This window comes from Lepisma saccharinum, chromosome 13 (genome assembly GCF_977018435.1).
Source record: "Lepisma saccharinum chromosome 13, izLepSacc3.1, whole genome shotgun sequence".
NCBI classification, from domain to species: Eukaryota; Metazoa; Arthropoda; class Insecta; order Zygentoma; family Lepismatidae; genus Lepisma; species Lepisma saccharinum.
The window spans coordinates 43,208,723-43,228,483 of NC_139241.1; the positions used below are offsets into that span (position 1 = coordinate 43,208,723).

The 19,761-nt window shown below is 38.9% G+C and overlaps 1 protein-coding gene across 4 annotated transcripts in view; it reads right to left on the minus strand.

The window, feature by feature from the left end:
* LOC145996929 (ribitol-5-phosphate transferase FKTN-like) overlaps window positions 1–17,228 on the minus strand; it is a 56,132-nt gene extending 38,904 nt beyond the window's left edge. Inside the window, exons 1-4 of one of the 4 annotated variants that reach the window (XM_083133505.1) lie at window positions 17,206–17,228; window positions 15,138–15,257; window positions 9,643–9,855; window positions 6,753–6,890 (exon numbers count right to left, since the gene is read on the minus strand). In XM_083133505.1, the coding sequence (XP_082989631.1) occupies window positions 6,753–6,890; window positions 9,643–9,855; window positions 15,138–15,203 (417 nt within the window). In that variant the 5' untranslated portion in view covers window positions 15,204–15,257; window positions 17,206–17,228. The other 3 variants (XM_083133503.1, XM_083133502.1, XM_083133506.1) reach the window with 3 other exon arrangements.
* Window positions 17,229–19,761: the final 2,533 nt, after the last annotated feature.

A 19,761-nucleotide genomic window follows, 5' to 3' on the forward strand; every position in this document is an offset into this window, starting at 1 on the left:
GTACAAATATAAAATTCGCGCCAGCTTCCATACGTAACTTTGGAGTCGGGGGGGGGGGGTCCTGGGTGGGTGGGTTTTCTTTCACATGACATTCCAAAGTTTTATCTCAACATCTGTCAGCGTCTAGAACCTCACATACAAGTATGAAGGTCCTAAAAGCACATGAACTTTTTAATCAACACGATAGTCCACTAGTGGACCATCGGCTGACTACGCCTATATTTTCGATGGTCCACTAGTGGACCATTGGCCAACTAAAGGTTAAACATTTTCTATAGACTGGATCTTGAGATAATCTTGACCAAAGTTACTCTGTCTACTTACACGGCTTGACAAGGAAAATGCTGAAATCTTCCCTGTGTTTGGGGATGGCATGATCTTCATGAGGCATGTAACTAAATAAACTAACTTCAAACAGTATTACTTATTTCTGACAACATTAATTTCTTTTTTAGCGGATCATTCGTCAGGATAATGAACACGCCTAGTCGTTTCCAGAAACTTTTACGGGGTGAGGGGGTTTGCATGATCATTTTATTTCCGGCAGGAATGGTCTCACAAGGCTTTTTTCTGGCAATTGAGCGGCTCTAGGATTCACCCATACACCCTCCAACAAATGGCTAACTTTGGACAGCCATTGCGATAACCGCGAGGAGCGTGGTGCTGATCAAATCACCTCTACTATGGCAGAGATATATCCATATCCTTATGTGCTTCAGTTTTACCTCTTTATGATAAATTAATAATAACATATTACTATGCCTTTGTAAGATATTCTTATAGATATATATATATGTGTCCAGGTCATATACAAGTATATCCATAAACAACACATTATACTTTAACTGATTTTATACAGGGCGACCGCAATAAAAGTTGCAACTTTAATTGTGGGCACCCGATACATAAATTATATCATTTTAAGCGAGACTGTCAAATATTTGTTACTTTCTATTCTCCATCCACGCCAAGAAAAAGTTCATGTGACATTCAATTTGTTAGTACTGGTGTTTTACTTCCTGTAATTATATTGATGGTAACTGTAGAGCTCATAGTATAAGATTTCATAACTTCAATATAGGAACTATGTTGAGTGGTATAGCTTTTCACATGCACTATACAGAGTTAGCCTAAAAGAAATAGACAGTTTAAAAGCTTGTTTGTTACATCAGAAAGCATTTAGTACTGTTGTAGACAAAGTCTTCAAGTTTACGAACTCCGTTTTTCGTTTGTCTTCGTGATGTCAGCATCACGTGAGGATCCTTGACGCAAGTCCAGCAGTATGGCCGATGGCAGGTGGAGACGACTTTCAGCGTGATTGAATTTGCAGAAACAAATTCTGTTACTATCGTGTAGGGTCGATTTAGAACACGGTAATGTAAACAACCACCCACAAGGCAATCCATCTACGGTTGGGACAAGTAATTTGAGGGAACTGGTTGTCTGTGCAAGGGGAAAAGTCCTGGAAGAGGAGAACTGGGCTATCGCATTGATACAGGCCCGTACCCAGTTTTTTTTGTTTTTTTTGAGGGGGGTTGGGCCAAGCCCGAAACCTGTGTGTGTATGTGTGTGTGTGTATATATATACGCACAGGGTGTCATTTTAATGGCGCCCACGGACCACAAATTAGTATAGAGGACATCAAAACAAACAACTTTTCTCATTAACATTTTCTCGGTGGTGCGTCGATTCAACGCTACAGCCGTTCAAAAAAGACCGTTTTGCCGTCTGGATGCTGGTAACCCAACACAACATTTGATCGTATCTGTGACGTCATTTCCTGCGGCGAAACGGCGCACGACAGGGTTGCAAGAAACACACAAGTTTTGTGAAAATGACGAACTACCAACCACATTATTAGTTTAAAACGAAGCGGAAACGCGTCCAGTAGACCGAACATCATAGCCTACCAGCCAGAAGTTCAGCAGTCATCTCGGGGAAAGGGGGAAGTGAACCAATGATATGAGAAATGGTAAAAAACGTGTTCAAAATAAAGTGTCAATATCGGATTTTGAATCAGCCTACATGTCAAATATCAACAACAATACATTTTATTGGACTTACAGCTTACATGTGGCTGTTTACGCCCAGCTACATGTCCAATATTTGCAAATCTCGTTGCAAGGTTGATATATACAGGTTTGTGTCCAGATGCCTTGTGGTACTTTTGTGTTGATAACGGAAGTATCCGAGATTCGAATTGTTACATTACGGCTAAAACACGTACAACCACAGTAACAATGTAATGATGAATCAGTAGCGAATATACTGCCCTGTTCACAGTTGCAAACTATTACATGTGTATCCGGTAAATAGATAAACACAGTCGTCGGAAAGCTTGTATTACTACTACTTATATCCCTTTATTTTCAACCATTTTTGCCACTTGCCTCATAATGCTCTGAATATACATTATATTATGTGTTGCTTACGTTTGGAATTTTGAGTTCTTTCATTTCTATTTTGTTATCTCTTCAGTATGTCACAGACAACTAATATCAGGAGGACGAAGTGGATAGACTAAATTGTAGATGCCTACTTAGTAACTAGATTTGCAAATATTTGAAATGTAAGCTGAGACAAAATTCGATATGAGCACTTCCACTTGAATTCTATTTTCTTTCTACCATTTTTCGTATCGTTTGTTTACTTCCTGTTAGGTTATAGAACGTGTTTTCTCGTTTTGTTTTACGGTACATAATGTGGCTGATTGTAGCGATGTCATTTTTTCATAGAATATGTGTGTTCCTGGCAACTCCGGAACGCATTGCTTCACGACCGGATATGACGTCACAAATGCAATCAAATGTTGTGTGTGGTTGCCAGCATTCAGGCGGCAAAACGGGCTTTTTTGAACGATCATAGCGCCGAAACTACGCACCAACGAGAGATATGTTACTGAGAAAAGTTGTTCTGATGTCCTCTATACGTTTCCGCGGTCCGTGGTCACCAATAAAATTTCACCCTGTTTGCGGGTGTGTGTATATATACTTTTGATGGAATTTGTTATGCGTGTTTTCAGTTCCTCAATGGTAGTGGGTAATGGAGGATAGTAAACGGTATCTTTTACGTATCCCCAGAGAAAAAAATCGCAAGGAGAAAGGTCAGGGGAACGAGGCGGCCATGATAAAAGGTTCTCATCCTCATCACTCCCGCGCCCAATCCAACGTTGTGGCAATTTTCTGTTGAGCAATGATTGCACTTCACAGTGGAAGTGAGGTGGGGCTCCATCCAATTGCATGATGAAGGTGTTAGCATCTTCCACTTGAGGAAATGGCCACTCATTCAACATATCCACGAATGTCAATCCGTAACCGTTTTCTCCATGAATAAGAATGCTCCGTACACCTTTTCTCGTGACACAGCACAAAAAAACATTCACTTTAGGCGAGTCCAGAACCAACTCAACAAACTTATGAGAATTTTCCGTTCCCCATATGCGCATTGTGTGTGTTTACTTTTCCACTTAGGTGGAATGTCGCCTCGTCAGTGGAAACGAAATTCTCGTTGAAATTGTCATCGTTAGCCATGAGATTTGGCATATCGCTGGCGAACTTTTCCCGTACACGACGGTCGTTACGCGTTAACTTTTGATGCAGACTTAGGCTGTATGGTTTCATGTTTAGCTGTTTTCGTAGAACACTCCATAATGGTGTCTTCGGAATGTTTAGATCCTTGGATACAGCAGAAATCGATTTCTTCGGGCTCCGTAGATAGGTTTCACGAACTCGCTCCACATCATGTTCCGACACTGATGGTCGACCACTGCTTTTGCCTTTGCAAATGCAACCTTTTTCTTTGAACTGTGCATACCACCTTCTAATCGAATTGTCTGACGGTGCATACGAAAATGTCGTTGCACAACTGTAACGGACCTCGTTGCGTGATATTCAAGGATCCAGAACGCCTTATCCGCCATTTTGGAAAACTGCCACCTAGCGGCAGAATCGGGAAACAGAAGTCTATAAAACCAAAAAGGAACACCCCACCTAGATGTTGCTGGCTGGCATACTTAGTCATTGTAGAAATTTTATGTACTTACTCTTTTCCTTTGAATCCGATGAAAACAAAACTTAGCATTCAAGAAATTTGGCTAATAAAAGGACAGTCGGTTGTGCATCCCACACCATCTTCATTGAAGCTGTGTGTGTTATTGCTCACATCTGCAAAATCGATTGCAAATTAAAGATAACTAGGTGGAGGGACAAAAAATGAGAAACTTTAAGAAGACACCACTTTCCTATTAAATTAACATGTAACATGATATGTGTAATTCCCAACGAAAGGAGGTGAGAAATGGAGGAGAAAAACAGGTCGGTCTAATTTCTACCTAGGTATGTTCCAGGAGCCATAATGACAACCACCTTCGTAGCTACGGCTCCATTTCTTACTAGTTCAAATTGATATAATCTTAAAATCTTATCTATGACTGTAGAAGTACGTTCTTACCCCATGCTGTTACCAGCCCTAAAAAAGAGAGAGAGAGAGAGAGAGAGAGAGAGAGAGAGAGAGAACAAAAGATGTATGCAGTGGCGCAACCACAGGGGGGTCAGGGGGCCTTGCCCCCCCAACCTTCGACGGAAGTCAATTCTAGGCATTCTGTCCGTTGACGGCAAAGGACATCTATAGGGGGGCACAGAGGAACAATTCCCCCCCCCCTCGATTTCAAATTTTCTACAAAGAAAAATACATTTCGTAAAATTTTCTAGCTCGCTTCGCTCGCAGTCCCTACTTTTCTCTTAAAGTTCACAGCAGTAGCTATAGGGAGCGGCGGTAGTTGGTCATTGGCGCCGAATGACCTAAATAAAAAAAAAATTGTGAAAGAGAGAATATCTTGGCGTCCCGTGATATTATTTGCACCCTATTAAGGGCAAATAGGGGTGGGGAAAACATTGATGCCCAAGGACACCTGCAGTGAGGAACAGAGGAGTAAATTGCCCCCTTCGATTTCAAATTTTACGCAAGTAAAAATACATTTCGTAAAATTTTCTTGCTCGCTTCGCTCGCAATTCCTATAGTAGCTCCCCGTAGTAGCTAGGGAATGGCGGGAGTCGGCCATGGACAGCGAGCGATCTGAATGAAAAAAAAAGTTGTAAAAGAGAGAATGCCATGAGCGCCCCGTGAAATTATTTCCGCCCTACTAACTCAAAAATATTGTTTTCAGTTGCAAAAATTGGATCTAAAATTTTCTTGCTCGCTTCGCTCGAAATATAATTATTTTCTGTAATGTATTTAAATAACATGTGTTGTATATTATATGTCTTGAATATACTTGAATACGTACACAATTTAGTGTTGGCATGTTACATAGGTACGCATTTTATTGTTCTATGTCGCTCCATGTTGCATATGTGTAAAACATATCTTGTAGATGAAAGTTATACATGTTATATGTACAAAGATAATTATCTTCGGAATGTATTTATCATTCATTTTCTGCCATTCAAAAATCCAGTTTGTGCCCTTGTTTTCCATTATTAGCTAATGTGAAATTGAACGTGTTTAAAATTTATTTCAACTCGTTTGTTACAAACAAATGCTTTAGCACAGACTTCAACTCCCTTCGTGCGTAATTTATGAGGATAATAACAATAACATCTTTGATACTACTACTACTAGTAATAATAATAATGTTATTATTGTTGTTATTATTATCATTATTACTATTATTTTTATTGTTATTATTATTATCACTATTACTATTATTATTATTGTTACTGTTATTATTATTATTATTATTATTGGTACGCTTATCCTGGTACTTGCCCCCCCAGACAAAAATTTGTGGTTGCACCTCTGGATGTATGCAACATTCACACACAGGCTGACATCATTCTTTGTTATGCCTTCTCTGTATGTGTTTTATGATGTTATTCTTAGTAAAGTATGTTTGAAGTTCAAACTAATTGCTTTTCTTTGTTGTTGTAACACAAACTCCTACCCTAGGAAAAAATTAATGTTGGTAAAAATTTTAATAGAACAATATCGTTTGTGCAAAGGTGGGAGATCCCCCTTTCGCCATGGAAATTCGTACCCTGAATGTGACTACCAACGCTATGGAATTATCCTTATAATGAAGAACATATCTGAATGTGAATTAACCACAAAATGAGGACATTTTCTCATCAAGAATGCAGTTCCAAAAAAAGACAAAGCGGAGTAAATATGGTGAATTCTTCTGACCAAATTGGAACATTGAGTAGCTTCGCATAAATGGTTATAAAACTAAAATTACTAAAAAACTAAAATTACTAAATATAGTAGACTGCAGACTTCTGGAGTTTGCCTCTCTCCAGAGACAACCCATTCATTTATACAAGAAGAAAATCTAAATTCTTGTGAAACCTTCAAAATTATCCATGTTATTTTTGTAGGTTTGCATCAAAATATTTCAAGGCTCGAGGTAGGGGGCATGGCCCCCTTGCCCCCTCACCTGGGTACGGGCCTGCATTGATATCTGTCGTGTTACAAAAGGGTCACACATAGAACATTGTAACTTACCAATGTAAACAATGTACTCTTAAAACCATGTAAGTATTTCAGCGCTATTATTAAAACTCTTCTTTCTGTAAAACTTTGAAAGTGTCTATTTCATTTAGGCTAAACCTGTATTTCTACGCGCAAGATTTATGCGCACCTGCTATTCAAACAACCAATATGGTTTTACAGAGTCACGTGTATTGTTTACATTGACTTCATTCTTAGAGCGGACGGAAAATAGTCTAATGAACATATTCATTATGTATACTTACTTTTCTCTTGTAAAAAAGAACGACATGAATTATGCTCGAATGTGTTCTTAAAATAATACCAGTTGGACGAGAAGACGCGGTGTCCTGCAGAGTAACGGAATCGAACCTGAGACCTTCTAGCTGCTGTAAGATGCCATCCTGGAAGGAAGACGAAACAGGACACATGTAGAATGTTTATCTGAGGGTAAGAAACTTTTTATGACAGCTTTGTCAATAATTTGATTAGTAAAAGTGGCGTGAAACTTGCGGATGAACTAAAAAAAATCTCATAAGTACAACACACACATTTTACTGAGAATGCAGCCTATTAGTATACAGGGTGGCCTATAAATCAGTTGACACTATAGCTCTACATGCTGGCAAGGTAAGGGAATACGCTGCAGACCAACCAGACAACAACGGTGGTGCCGAGATTTACGACGCAGCGGGAGGAGGTGCTGATCGGACCTCGTTCTACAGGCTGCTGCGTTTCTTATTGCGCTGAATTGGTCGTTTCCCCGTTCCCCACCCGTCCCCGTCGCCGTAGCTACTTTGCTTGTAGGTGTTGCCACCAAGCAGGAGTGGAATCCTTTTCCTGCCCCGGGCGCTTCGTGTTCCTGTTCTTACATCTGATCGTGGTAATGGGTACCCGAGCGGTCAAAGGAATACGTTAAGCCGGCGATTTATGGACATAAGATAAACCAGTGATATATTTACCAGAACTGTTACAATACTAAACATACAGCGAAGTTAAGACTTTGTTCGTTCGAGAATTAAAAGAAAAATTAAACTGCGATAAAATTGCGTTTGACTAATCTTCTATTTGACCTATGTTATTGAAGATAATGTTCCCCACAGGAACGAGTAAGCTCGGCAACTAAGTGATAGTTCTTATTCACATTTTTGCAGAACTTATCTCCACTTTTTGGACGCATTAGTGAAAATAGTATCATCTTTTTGTAGCGCTCTTGAACTTTAATTGGCGGTGGTTTGACGTGCACCACAGTGCTGCGGATAAATTATTCACAATTCTTCCTTTTTTCTTCACACGCGTCATGGCCAATTAATAGAAAGGAAACAAAACCCTTTTACCCTATTGCACTAACTTGACGATAAATACCGATATTCTGCCGTATTTTTCCCTTAGTAGCATCAATTCGCAATATTGGTTTTCAAACGCCAATGATGTAAAAAAAATGAATGTAATTCAATGAAAGAATCAGACAAGTAACTTGTACATACTTTTATATATATATATAACATAACCCCACAGCTCTACAGCACCTTGGCGGGCCTTGGCTTACCTACCGACTGCTGGTCTCCCTCCCACACTGTTCCGCCGTCACCTGTTATAGCGTGGAGGTCTCAGACCAGTGTTGGGGTGACGGGTGATCAGCCCGACGAACCCCCAGCCGTTGTTGTAGGTCTTCTTGACCGGGTTCGCTCACTCACTCGGAGCTTCCCAATTTCCTCACGATGGTGGGTTGCCACCGGCCCTATACGTAGGCCGAATAAATTCCGACCAGATCCGGATTCGAACCTACGCCGTCCCGCAGCGAACGATCTCAAGACGAGTGAACGCCTTAACCCGCTCGACTACGGAGGAGGACATATATATATATTCGGAGAAAATTAAATTTCGTAATTGAGAATATTAGACTTAATTGAGGTTGTTGCTCGTTACTTAAGAGCTGAATGGTGATTTGGATTACTCGTTGAACGAGAATTAAGGAATTATTGGATTAATTGAAAAAAGAAAGTTTTATTAAACATTAAACAAGAATGTGTAAAAATAAGAATACAAAAAAAAAACCTTCGTGTTATAATAATGGGTGTTTTATTGTTGTTACGAGCCTTAGGATACGGTGCTCGTTGAACGGGCGCGTTCATGTTGAATATTTCTGTTACTCGGCGTCTTTGTTTACGCTGTGATTAATCAAATTACTGGAATTTCAAAAATAAAGTATGTTGAAAGTTGTTAAAGTTAAACCAGAAGTTATTATTAACAACTAATCAGTCACAACGTAAATTATTTTCTGGCTTGATGAACATTAGCAGGGGAGGCATTACCTTCATTGTTTAATCAGAACCATTGTCGCGATTAGCGTCGGCACAAAAGAGCGACGTCGTAGGCACTTGGTGGTAGTTAACAGTGTTCTTACTACATACATGTGTATTGTTTTACAGGTGTGGAAAGATAATTGCTCATAGAGAGGGTTTAAAGTTTTGTGTTTAATAATTGTTGGATTGTTCCTTTTTTGGGGTTTCTTTTTGCTTGTTAAAAGAACGGAATCTAGATAATTCGCCACGTTCTTTGGAATTCTGAGAACAGAATTTAATGTAGCCTCATGTACGCGGAGTAGTTCTCTCGAACTCGCGTGGAACAGGGACGCTGCATTATTGTTCGTTTGTCACGCTTGGTTGGGCTCCATTCGTTATCGTTCTGGGTTCCTTAAAACGCGTTTCCTCTTTACATCTACATTAATTCTGGGATTATCGATAGTGGTCCACGCCGAACGTCACACTATCACAGTTTGATTTCCAGCGAGAATCCTGGCCTGGTAGGGATGTTTGTGAATGTCCATTCATCAATTTCATCATGTCATCACTCATCTTCGCAAATTAGCCCAAAGTGTCATAAAAAGCGAAGTAAAATAAAGGAAGACAATCAATTCCCCTCCATGCAATCACTTCCCCTCTCGCGCGTTCATTGGTCGAGCCCTCTCGAGTCGCTACTTGCTTAGAGACTTGCTTTCGTTCGCTAGCTCCAGAGATTCCCTGGACAGAGTATAGGTTCATTAGATCACCATTCTTCCTCATCGCCGCTAAGTGATTAAGAAAAGCAACGTGAAGTAGACAAAGAAACAAATACCTTTTTAGGAAGTGGAGGTAAAGCAGATGATGCAATTACCTTCACTACAATCTTTTTCCCCCAAGTTGCAAATGTCCACAATGGCTCTGTGGCAAAAGTCTTGTTCTTCTCCTGGTTTCCTCCAGATTTCTGATAATATTCCAGCCTCTCACGGTCTATGAGAACCACTGGAATGTTCCACTGTGAACAAACGAACAGAAACGTCTCAATGTCCCTCTCAGGCGTCCGGCTTCTGTAGAGAAGACGATGGAACTGGGTGGAAAAAGAATTGAAAAATCATCAATTAGCTTCTGAGATTGCGAAAAGAAACAAACACGAGAATGAATTGCTTTTGTTTGCGTGAGGAAATGTAATAAAGCCGGAATAGGGTAGTGTCCGAATCTACAAGCATGCCGTTACATTGTTCCACGAAGTCCGAATCTGAAATTACCAAACCTTGTACCTGCTGTTCCCTCATGGACTTAAGAATAAAAAAGCACCACCACTGAACGGCCTGCCGCCTGTTGAAAAGAATCCATGACTAGACTATAAAGGATGCAGGACTTCTGCCAAATGTTTACTTTATTTTTTTTGAAAGTTTTAAAAATTTGAAAATATATTTCAATTGTATTATTGTGAGTTAAATTGCTGTACGTTTAAGTGAAAAAAACCTGACACTAGTTCTTTTGTTATCTGTGTTAGTAATAGCAATATCTTGAATTTCTTGTCTCCTTATACAAATGTGAATCCAAATTCAGTCTTTAGTCGACTCTCGTGGCGGAGTGGTTACACATCGTGTTATGACCCCAGGGGTCCCGCCTTCGAATCCCCGCCTGGCCATGGGTGTGTTCTTTGTCCCTTCATCAATTTCATCACTATCATCATTCATCCTCATCTTCGGTATTAGCCAAAAGTGGCAGACAAGCGAAGAAAAATAAACTAAATCAATCACTCAATACATACACACAATGTAAAAGTTGCAATATGGCTAGGGTGACCAAACGCTCCGTTTTGACAGGGACAATCCCGTTTCAGAGGTGTGTCCATATTATTAAAGAGCCACCATTTGTCCCGTTTTATAAAAATCTAAGAGTTAGCTTCGAAACCAAATCTAATTTTTATAGACATTGCTTGCTAAAAATAATGTCGATGGGGTTTTTAAACTATCGTCATGGCAACACAGTGGCAAAACAGCTGGAGTACGTTTCAGGCACTTCGTAACAATCGAAGAATGTGCGAGCAGACGGAGCATACTGTTTAAGTTAGGTCGTGTCCAGAGTTGTATTGCTTTGTACTGTATGCGTTCCTTTATTTGTAGAGCAATGAATAAGCATGAGCGATAAATGTCTTTCAATACGGACTTGCATCCTGAATTTAAATTCCTGCACCTTGACACAAACTCAAAAATGAAATCTTGCGTTATGTCAGATATGTGGGGGAGTTATATGAACGGTTGGTGAAGAATAAAGTTGTTCTCAAGAAGATTGGTTCTTCTGATAAATACTTACGACATTCTTCAACTTCGGCGTAGGACTTACATCAAAGGTTGATCAGAAAGACCAGATACCCTATGTAAGTAATGATGAGATTATGAGAGGTCATATTTAATTTATTGTTTATGATGTATCATTTATGTGGCCCATACTTAAAAAAATAATACATTGATAATAACAATAGTTTTATAATTAAGCCTAGCCGATTTTTCGGCAGGGAGAACTGACTTCCTTGAGATGTCCCGTTTTCGGGGCAAAAATATTAGTCACCCTAAATATAGCGTTCGAGCGTAGGTCTACAATGACTTGAAGTGTGCAATTGTCACGCCTTCCATCTCTATCTTTCAACTGCACCTATGTCTCGGATTCGGACTGTAACGACATGGTAACGGTACGCGAATTCCGCAGATAGAACGGTGCAGCAGCTGTCAATTCGGACATGGCTGGCCTAATGCGGTCGTAAACGAGGGACTCTGGTATCCAAGTTGCAGTAAGTTGCAATATTACATTGCTATGCGCTTCGCGTAAATTCTGAGTAAAATGCATGAAGTAACAGTGATGCCATACGCGTTTATTACACGCCTGAAAGCCTCAGAAGTAGCTACTAGGGCAGGCCTCACGCTAGGTTATCTTTATGATATTTTTAATAGATTTAATCATTTAGTAAACCTTCTTAAGTTTCATGCTGTAAAGGACTTTAGATTTTTGTAAGTTTGCATGTACAGATCCGCTTGCCAACCTCCTGGAATCTAACTCTCTTCCGGTCTCCCGGAAATTTTTTTGTCATTTCCCGGAATGGCGAGGTTTAGTATTGTCATGTCTTATTGTCTATTATTTTCTAATGGTATGAATCAGTCGCGCGAAGAAATATTTTATTGCAAGACAAACAATTAAACTTTACAATACTAATTTGAAAACTTGTGAAAATTAGTCATTGTTGAAGTAAACCGGAGGACGGAGTAATGAAAAAGTTTAAATACATTGTTGCGCCAAAGCGTCTACACTAGAGATGCAGAAAACGTAAAGAAAGGCATTGTTGCGTCAAAGCCCCAAGACTTCTTTACTTTCCTTGATCCAATCATAATTCATTATATAGATTTAGTACGTAGTATCAGTTCGGCCAGTAGGGGGGGCGTGGGGGTCAGTTGCTGCCCCCTATTCAAGTTCCCCTCCTCAATTTTGGCACCCAATCGCCAGTATGTATTCACTGTAGCAAGACCACAAACAGATAACAGCAAATATTGAGGACATCAGTCTTCCAGATACATTTTAGTCTAAAGGGTTTGAAGATTGTAAAGGAATCTTCCAGATTTTATTCTTTAAAGTTGACACAGGTTTGATGCTTTTGAACTTTTAAGTTTTCGTAGGTTAGGTGTGCATAGGTTCGATGCTGGTAGCAGTTTTCCCATGCCAATTATAATGATTCAAAACCGAAGATTGTGAGAAGCACTTGTTTCACGGTTTAACTTTCTTCATGACGCATAACTATAGCAACCGACGTAGCTGATGCTATAGATCCACCAACACATTTGAAACCCTGGCACATAGGCAGTGGCGCTAGTGTCGCTAGGCTAAGTTACGGGGAAGCCTGTAGTTCGCATATTTTCCGAGGTTTCAGAAAGTTTGGTGGATCTATACTATTGGCTGTTGAATTAACCACGCCCACAGGTGACATATCCACATGGGTTTCGTAAATACTACTTATCACGGCGGAAGGGCGCTCCAGAATTAATTATCTTAGCGGAACGGAGCTCCGGCACTACTTTTTCCAGAGGAATGTGCTTCCTGCACTACACACTGTTTCGGGAACCTCTGGAGCAAGCGAACGAAAACAAATCCTCTGCGTAAGTAGGACTCGAGAGGGCTCAATCAATGAACGCGTGGTGGGGAAGTGAGTGCATGGAGGGGTAATGTAGCTTCAGCTACCAGCAGTTTGCAGCAGCGTGCACTCGCTTGCTCCCCTTCTCTACCGTTATGCGCGGCCTTGCTGGGCAGAGTGTACATATTTTGGCGAAACTGCGTTCCACATGTTCTGACGGAAAGACGTACCAAACTTATTTTGGCAACCTGCTGTAAACCAGATGATAAATCTTTCCTGATAGTTTATCATATTAAGATACTGATATGTAAATATTAGCACAGCTTCATATGGTACAGTAATATCACACATGATAAGGCATCTTGTTTGTACGACAAAGTAACTGAAATAAAATATCCGCAGTTTTGCTTTCCATTTAAGGCTGAAATTACTTTTATAAAATCTAATGTAAACTGTTATAACATTGATTACATAAATTTAGCAATACATTTATATATTTAATTAAAGTAATGAATGAGCAGTTTCAATTTAAATTATTAGCTTGAATTTCTCCTTTCTCCAAATAAAGAGCGAGATGGGGAGATAGTGAGACAAGTAGTTGAGAAGCTAACTTATCTAAAGGTCGAATCACACGGAACTGGATATCCAGTTAGTTGGCACTGAACTGGCTACCTGCCCAGATGTGATTGCTGCCTGGCTGGCTGCTTGACTGGTTTGGAGGAATAGGACATGTTCTAATTTCTACTGGCTTTCCTCGACTGGATTCTGTGGAACAGCCAATCAGAGTAAATTTTGTCCATGTGAAGATAATCTGTAAGTTTGCAAAGGAGAGGTTTTTGTCTGTGGTTTCAGAGTGTTGGCTGTTTGTGTTAGTCTCTCGATAGAAAAAAGTAAAAAGATGACGTGCAGTGCATTTGTGTTCAGTTCATTAATATTTAGGTATTTATGCAAAGCGATGAGATGTGTACGTGACAAATGTGATTAACTGGATATGGAAATCCTTATTATTATAATTAAATGTTTGAGTGTTTTTGTGAATGAATCCTGCGAATCTCACGTATGAATATGCATACCCGAGTTCATCAAAAAACTTGTTCGGTACGCATTGATTACCATATTTGTTTCTAGCCATATTTTTCTATTTTAATTTTTAATAAAAACACAAAGCAGATTCTTGTACAACATTCTTCAAATTGCTCGTCCATATCTTTACAGATTGTCTGTCCTGCGCAATGTCTTATGGGAACAAAAGTACATCGACAAGTACGGTAATAAGTGTCGTGTGAGGCGAAAATTAGCAAATGGGAAGCCAGTCGAGCACCAACTAGGGCATTCCTACTAAAAATCCAGTTCCGTGTGTTTCGGGCTTAACGCTTGGAGAGCAATCGACCAACTTGTTCTGCAACTTGGAACGTGTCTCAGTGACATTCTCGTTAATTCTTTAACGTCCATCGTAAGAAATATCAGAAGCGGTAATTCGGTATACAGGCCGATTCAAAAGTCTATTGACATTTTCCTTATATCGCTAATGAATAGTGTTCAGAATGGGATAAACTACACTCTTGTTCTCCAGCAAGATGGTGCACTACCCTATATCGCCAGAATCGTTCTGATCTATACTCTGTCTCAGCTAACTGTGGAGCAGGCAAACGAAAACACGTCTCTACGCAAGTAGCGACGCGAGACGCCTCCACCAATGAACACGTAACCGAATTGCGTGGAGTGGAGGGAACCGACTGCAGTTACCAGCCTTCCCAGCAGCGTTTACTGCTTCGCTCTGGCCAATAGATTTCCTTCGTTTCTATGACGCTAGCGCGGCCTTGCTCCACAGTTAGCTCCACAGGGTATACCTCGCTGACACCTTCCCCGATAAGTGGATCGGCAGTGGCTCACCAAGACCTGACTCCCCAAGACTTTCTTGTCTGGGGTTTCATTAAGTGTATAGGTTGTACCAAGTAAAGATGAACACCGTAGAGAAACTGACAAAGCGAATAGCGGGAGATCAGGCCAGCCAGTTTCGGTCTATGCAAAAGAGAGGCGAGTGCTATACCTACACCTACAGGGTCACCACATTTAAATGTACTGAGTTTGGCATCCATTCTAGAGTACGTTTCAGCAGTACTGTTAATTATGTCAGTAAAATGCTTTTTGATTAAAATATCAAGAGACTTTTGACATTTTAACCTTGTATAGGTCCATGTCGCTCGAAACAATGTGAAATATTTTTTAAAGAATCAAAGTACCTGATATATTACTGCAAAGAAGATCAGAAACTTGGCCAGGGTCTTTAAGGCTTGCGATGACCTCATGTCTTGACGATCATACAAACCTGGAAGGTCGTCAGTTGAAAGACAACAGGCTTCCTATAGAAAATAAGAAAATTAAACAGTATAACTAACAATCTGGCCTAAAAGTTATAACAGAAACTGTGCATACCGGGCCTCTTACGACTCAGGCCTTCACATATATGAATCCCTGTATGGACAGTACTCGAAGTGAAGGTTGGTGCAGGGGTATCCCCCGCTAGCAAATTTTTCGTATAGCATTCCAAAACATTGGAAATGATAATAAATTAATCAATAATGTAAGCATTGTAATTAATAATTACAAACAAGAGTAATTGTTTTAAAACTCATATTATTAGCATGTAGTATCCACTAATGTGTACTCTATGATGTTAGTCTATAGCATTTATAAAAAAAAAACACATCTTTAATCATAATCAAGAGCATTATATTTGTTAACTACCACATATGCTAAAATTACGCACTTTTTGTATTCGTAGATCCATACACTGAAATGGCGGTATCTGGGACCCACTTCAGTAGTCTGACCGAAGCCCTCCCCCATGGGTCTCGCTATGTTCCTGAAGAGGAATATATTTACATATTTTTTTTATTTATTTGTCTGTATAAATATTAAAGTGCTCAGCAAAGCATACAACCCATCACAAAATTTGCAATGGAAAAGTGCAATATTGGATTCAAATATCTTAGAATACAAATATAAAATTGCAACATTAATAACCAGGTTGGACATAATTTTGTTCATTAAACTTGTCAATTAATTAATGGAATATTGGATTTCTAAAGCTGTTGTCCAAGCTAATGCATAATTTGAATTTTGTATGTGCTGGAATCCTGTAGGCTATTCTAGACAATACTTTGCTGTCACCATAAGCAAGGCGCTTATAGTCCTCAAACTACTCAAAAGGAACATATATTATATAGTATATTTACGGAGCGAATTTACAATATAGAGAATGTCTCCAATTTCGTTAATATTTGGTATACTAACTAAATTTGGGCTTCTAATCACGAATCTATTGTTAAAATGCGGGGGTCACGTGCGGTAATCGGGAAAAAAGCCGATATAAGTGGATTTTTTTTAGAGCTGTATCGCATGTTTTACGAACAAAATTGTAACTAAGCTTGCCTAACCTAACCTAACCTAACTTAATCTTACGAAAAATGGTTCGTGGGGCTATCCGTGAATGGTTTGTGGGGCTACCCGTGCATGGTTCGTAGGGCTACCTGTGCATAATCCTACAATTTCTACACGTGACCCCCGCATTTTAACAACAGATTATTCTTGATTAGAAGGCCAACATTAGTTAGTATACCAAATATTAACGAAATTGGAGACATTCTCTATATTGTAAATTCATACCATATTGACATGCATAAAATGTTGTTTATGTAATTGAATCAAAATTTATTTGAAGTTGACTCTACTGGTTGTCACAAATATTATTGTCTATAATACGGAGACAATAAATATTAAAACAAAATACACTGCTGACTTAGCCAAGTAAAGAAAGCCGACTGCATATTTTTAATAAAGAGATATTTGAGTTTAAACCTAAAATGCACATGCCTGAAAATGTTCAATACATTCTCACGGGATTTAGTCTTGCTAATATCTAGAGACACATTACATATAACAGAAACACACTCCAAATTTGAACTGATACATGCACAAATATTGCCATTATGTAGTAAATATTATGAATATTGCGGAATTTGCATGACATTAAATCTAATATTGACCTGTATTTTGATATGATCTTATATATATGACAGGGACTATGTACAAGGATTACCTATATATTATCCTTGCTATGACGTTATTGTTTTAACTAAAGATTTCCCTCATTTTTGGAATCATGTGGTAAATTAGACAGCAACTACCAAAAACACTTTTCTAATTATTGTCATAGATTCAAAGTTTTCAGTTTAATCACAAATATAATACAACCATCTAGCTACTAAAATACTAAATTTGATATCACAGTTGATAATTGAATCATACAGTTTATTTACCACAATTCCAATCGAACCCTATTTCCAGATTAGTGCACACAGGTAGCTCTTTTTTGTATCAATTACATTGATTGGCTTATTATGAAACTTTCGTTGACTATCTATTATTAGTACACAATAGCACGGCAACTTTAAGAACAATAAAATTACACACTAGGAAATTATTAAACATCTTCTTTAATTCTCCCTGGTTGTTCCAAACAGTGGCGTGCCCAAGATTTTCGAAACGTGTGTGCGTATGTGTGTGTTGGGGGGAGGGGGGGGGTACGTAAATTTTTCTTTTAGTAGTCAGCCCTTATTTTGCCATCGTTTCCTGCCTGTGAAGTTCTTTTTTATAGGAACAGTGGGCCAAAAGGGGAGTTTTGACATCCAGCAAACCCACGCCACTGGTTCCAAGACTTTCGAATCTATTTCTAGTTCTTGCATTATTTTCACATCTTTCAAAAGTGTTGTTATCTACTGGATAAGTATTTGATATAATTTGATATTCTATATAAACAATATTTTTAAATTTAATAACATTAATTTTTACTGATATAATTTAAAACCTTCCATTGTGGTTAGTTTTATATTTATAAAAAAATTCGAATCGTGTAAAATTCTGAGGGTTCTACATTTTATGTTGGCTGAGTCTAGCATATTTCCTAAATAAATTTCCTTCAAATGGTCTATTACACAACTTCGAACCATTTTCAAGATTTGGGAACTTGTCCAAACTGAGAAAGTTTAGCAAACAGCATATCATTTGCCAAGTTGTCAAGAGTTCTTGAATATCAACAACATTAAGAACTCTTGGCCTCACATAGTGATTGAATTGTTGTTTTAAGTCCACTTCATGCACATAAAGGCTAATCGCGTCTGGACCTACCGTTTAAAGTGGGATCCGAACCACTATGTGCCTCCACCGGGTATCGAACCCGGGGCTCCTTGATTACGACGCTGATGTCGTCTCGGTCCCCGATGTTTAGACTCATTGTATGATAAACGAAAGTCATTAGGTACATCACTGAACGTAAGAACGTCGGTTTAATAGTGTAAACTTACACGTAACTGATCATAATAGTTATAACATATTCATATATCCTTTTAGTCCATGTTCGTCCATCTAACAAAATCCTGTAGTCACAGACTACTTCTTCATTCTAATCTGCACTTATCATATTTCTCCCGGACTAAAAATAAAGAAAGCAAGGAAAGGAAAATATTGCCACACTACAGACAAATATAATTACATCGATATATATCTGGAGGTTTTCAGTGTCGAGTAGACCTTCGAAGTACTCTTGGTGTAGAAGTACCATCGTTGAACAGAACCGGGGTAGCCGAGTGGTTAGCACATCGCGCTGCGACGCCAAGGGTCCCGGGTTCGAATCCTGGTCGGGCTTGGTTGTCTGTGAATGTCCATTCATCAATTTCATCATTTCATCACTCATCCCCATCTTCGCAAATTAGCCAAGAGGCACAAAACGCGAAGTAAAATAAACTAAATCAATCAATCAATCAACCGAACCGGGGTAGTATTCCTTCCTTCTGAGTGGAAAATTGGCTCAGAGTGTTGTTAAAGCTCTGTGGAAGACAAACCGTCACTCCACCTTACGTCTCCTTTGGAAGAGTTGTCCCATCTACGAAGTATGCGCGATTTTGTGAATGCCATCCAACTTCTGAACTTCGTAGAGACACGTGGAACACATTTTATGATGTACAACTCACGGTGAAAAGGTGGGTCTCACAAATTTAGGAGATTGTTCCCAGACTAAATCACCTTCTAAACAATCTTCCTCTGGTCGCCTTTGTGACTGTTCTCTACAGTACAAATATATTTCACTTCTTATGTTCATTTGTAAATGTAAAATTATAATTATTATCTATTTTTAACTTCAAATGTTATTGTTAAAGTTGATGTTTTATAAAGTTTGTTTTCTCTTTATGATAAGTTGTATTACGTTAATGTGTTTGGCAACATTGTCGTTGCTATGGTAACAGAGATAACAGTCATGGAATATTCTTGTAACGGTTGTGAAGTTTTCTGATTATTTTTTTTTTTCAAAAAGTGTTTTGTTGCGTTTCTATTCGTGCAAATATTAAGGTAATTTAGATATGTAATCAGCCCACAGAAGTTTGGCTTCGCCTTCGCGAATTGTGAAAGATATTTTTCATTTAATAACATTACATGAATAATTAATCATCGACGGCAACAGCACAAAAATTGGTGGCCAGTAAAGTGGAACGATTTAATAGTTCGAATAAGGTGTACTGTGAACTAGTTTCAATGTCTATGTTTTGTTTTATTGTGCCTGTTGTCGTAAGTGCGTTTGAACTACAATAATGCAATCTTCAGGAAGTAACTATAATCTACGATCCAGAACTAGTATATCTGTGAGTTCTATACCGGGAAACGAGTCTACGAACAGACATGAGTCATTACATCTTGTTAAATGTTGCCAGGATTCAGGAAAGGAACAAATGTGAATTTTGATTTCACATTGAATGTGTAGGATTGACTGACAAGCACTGGGATTTGTATCGAGGTAACAAGAAGTACTTG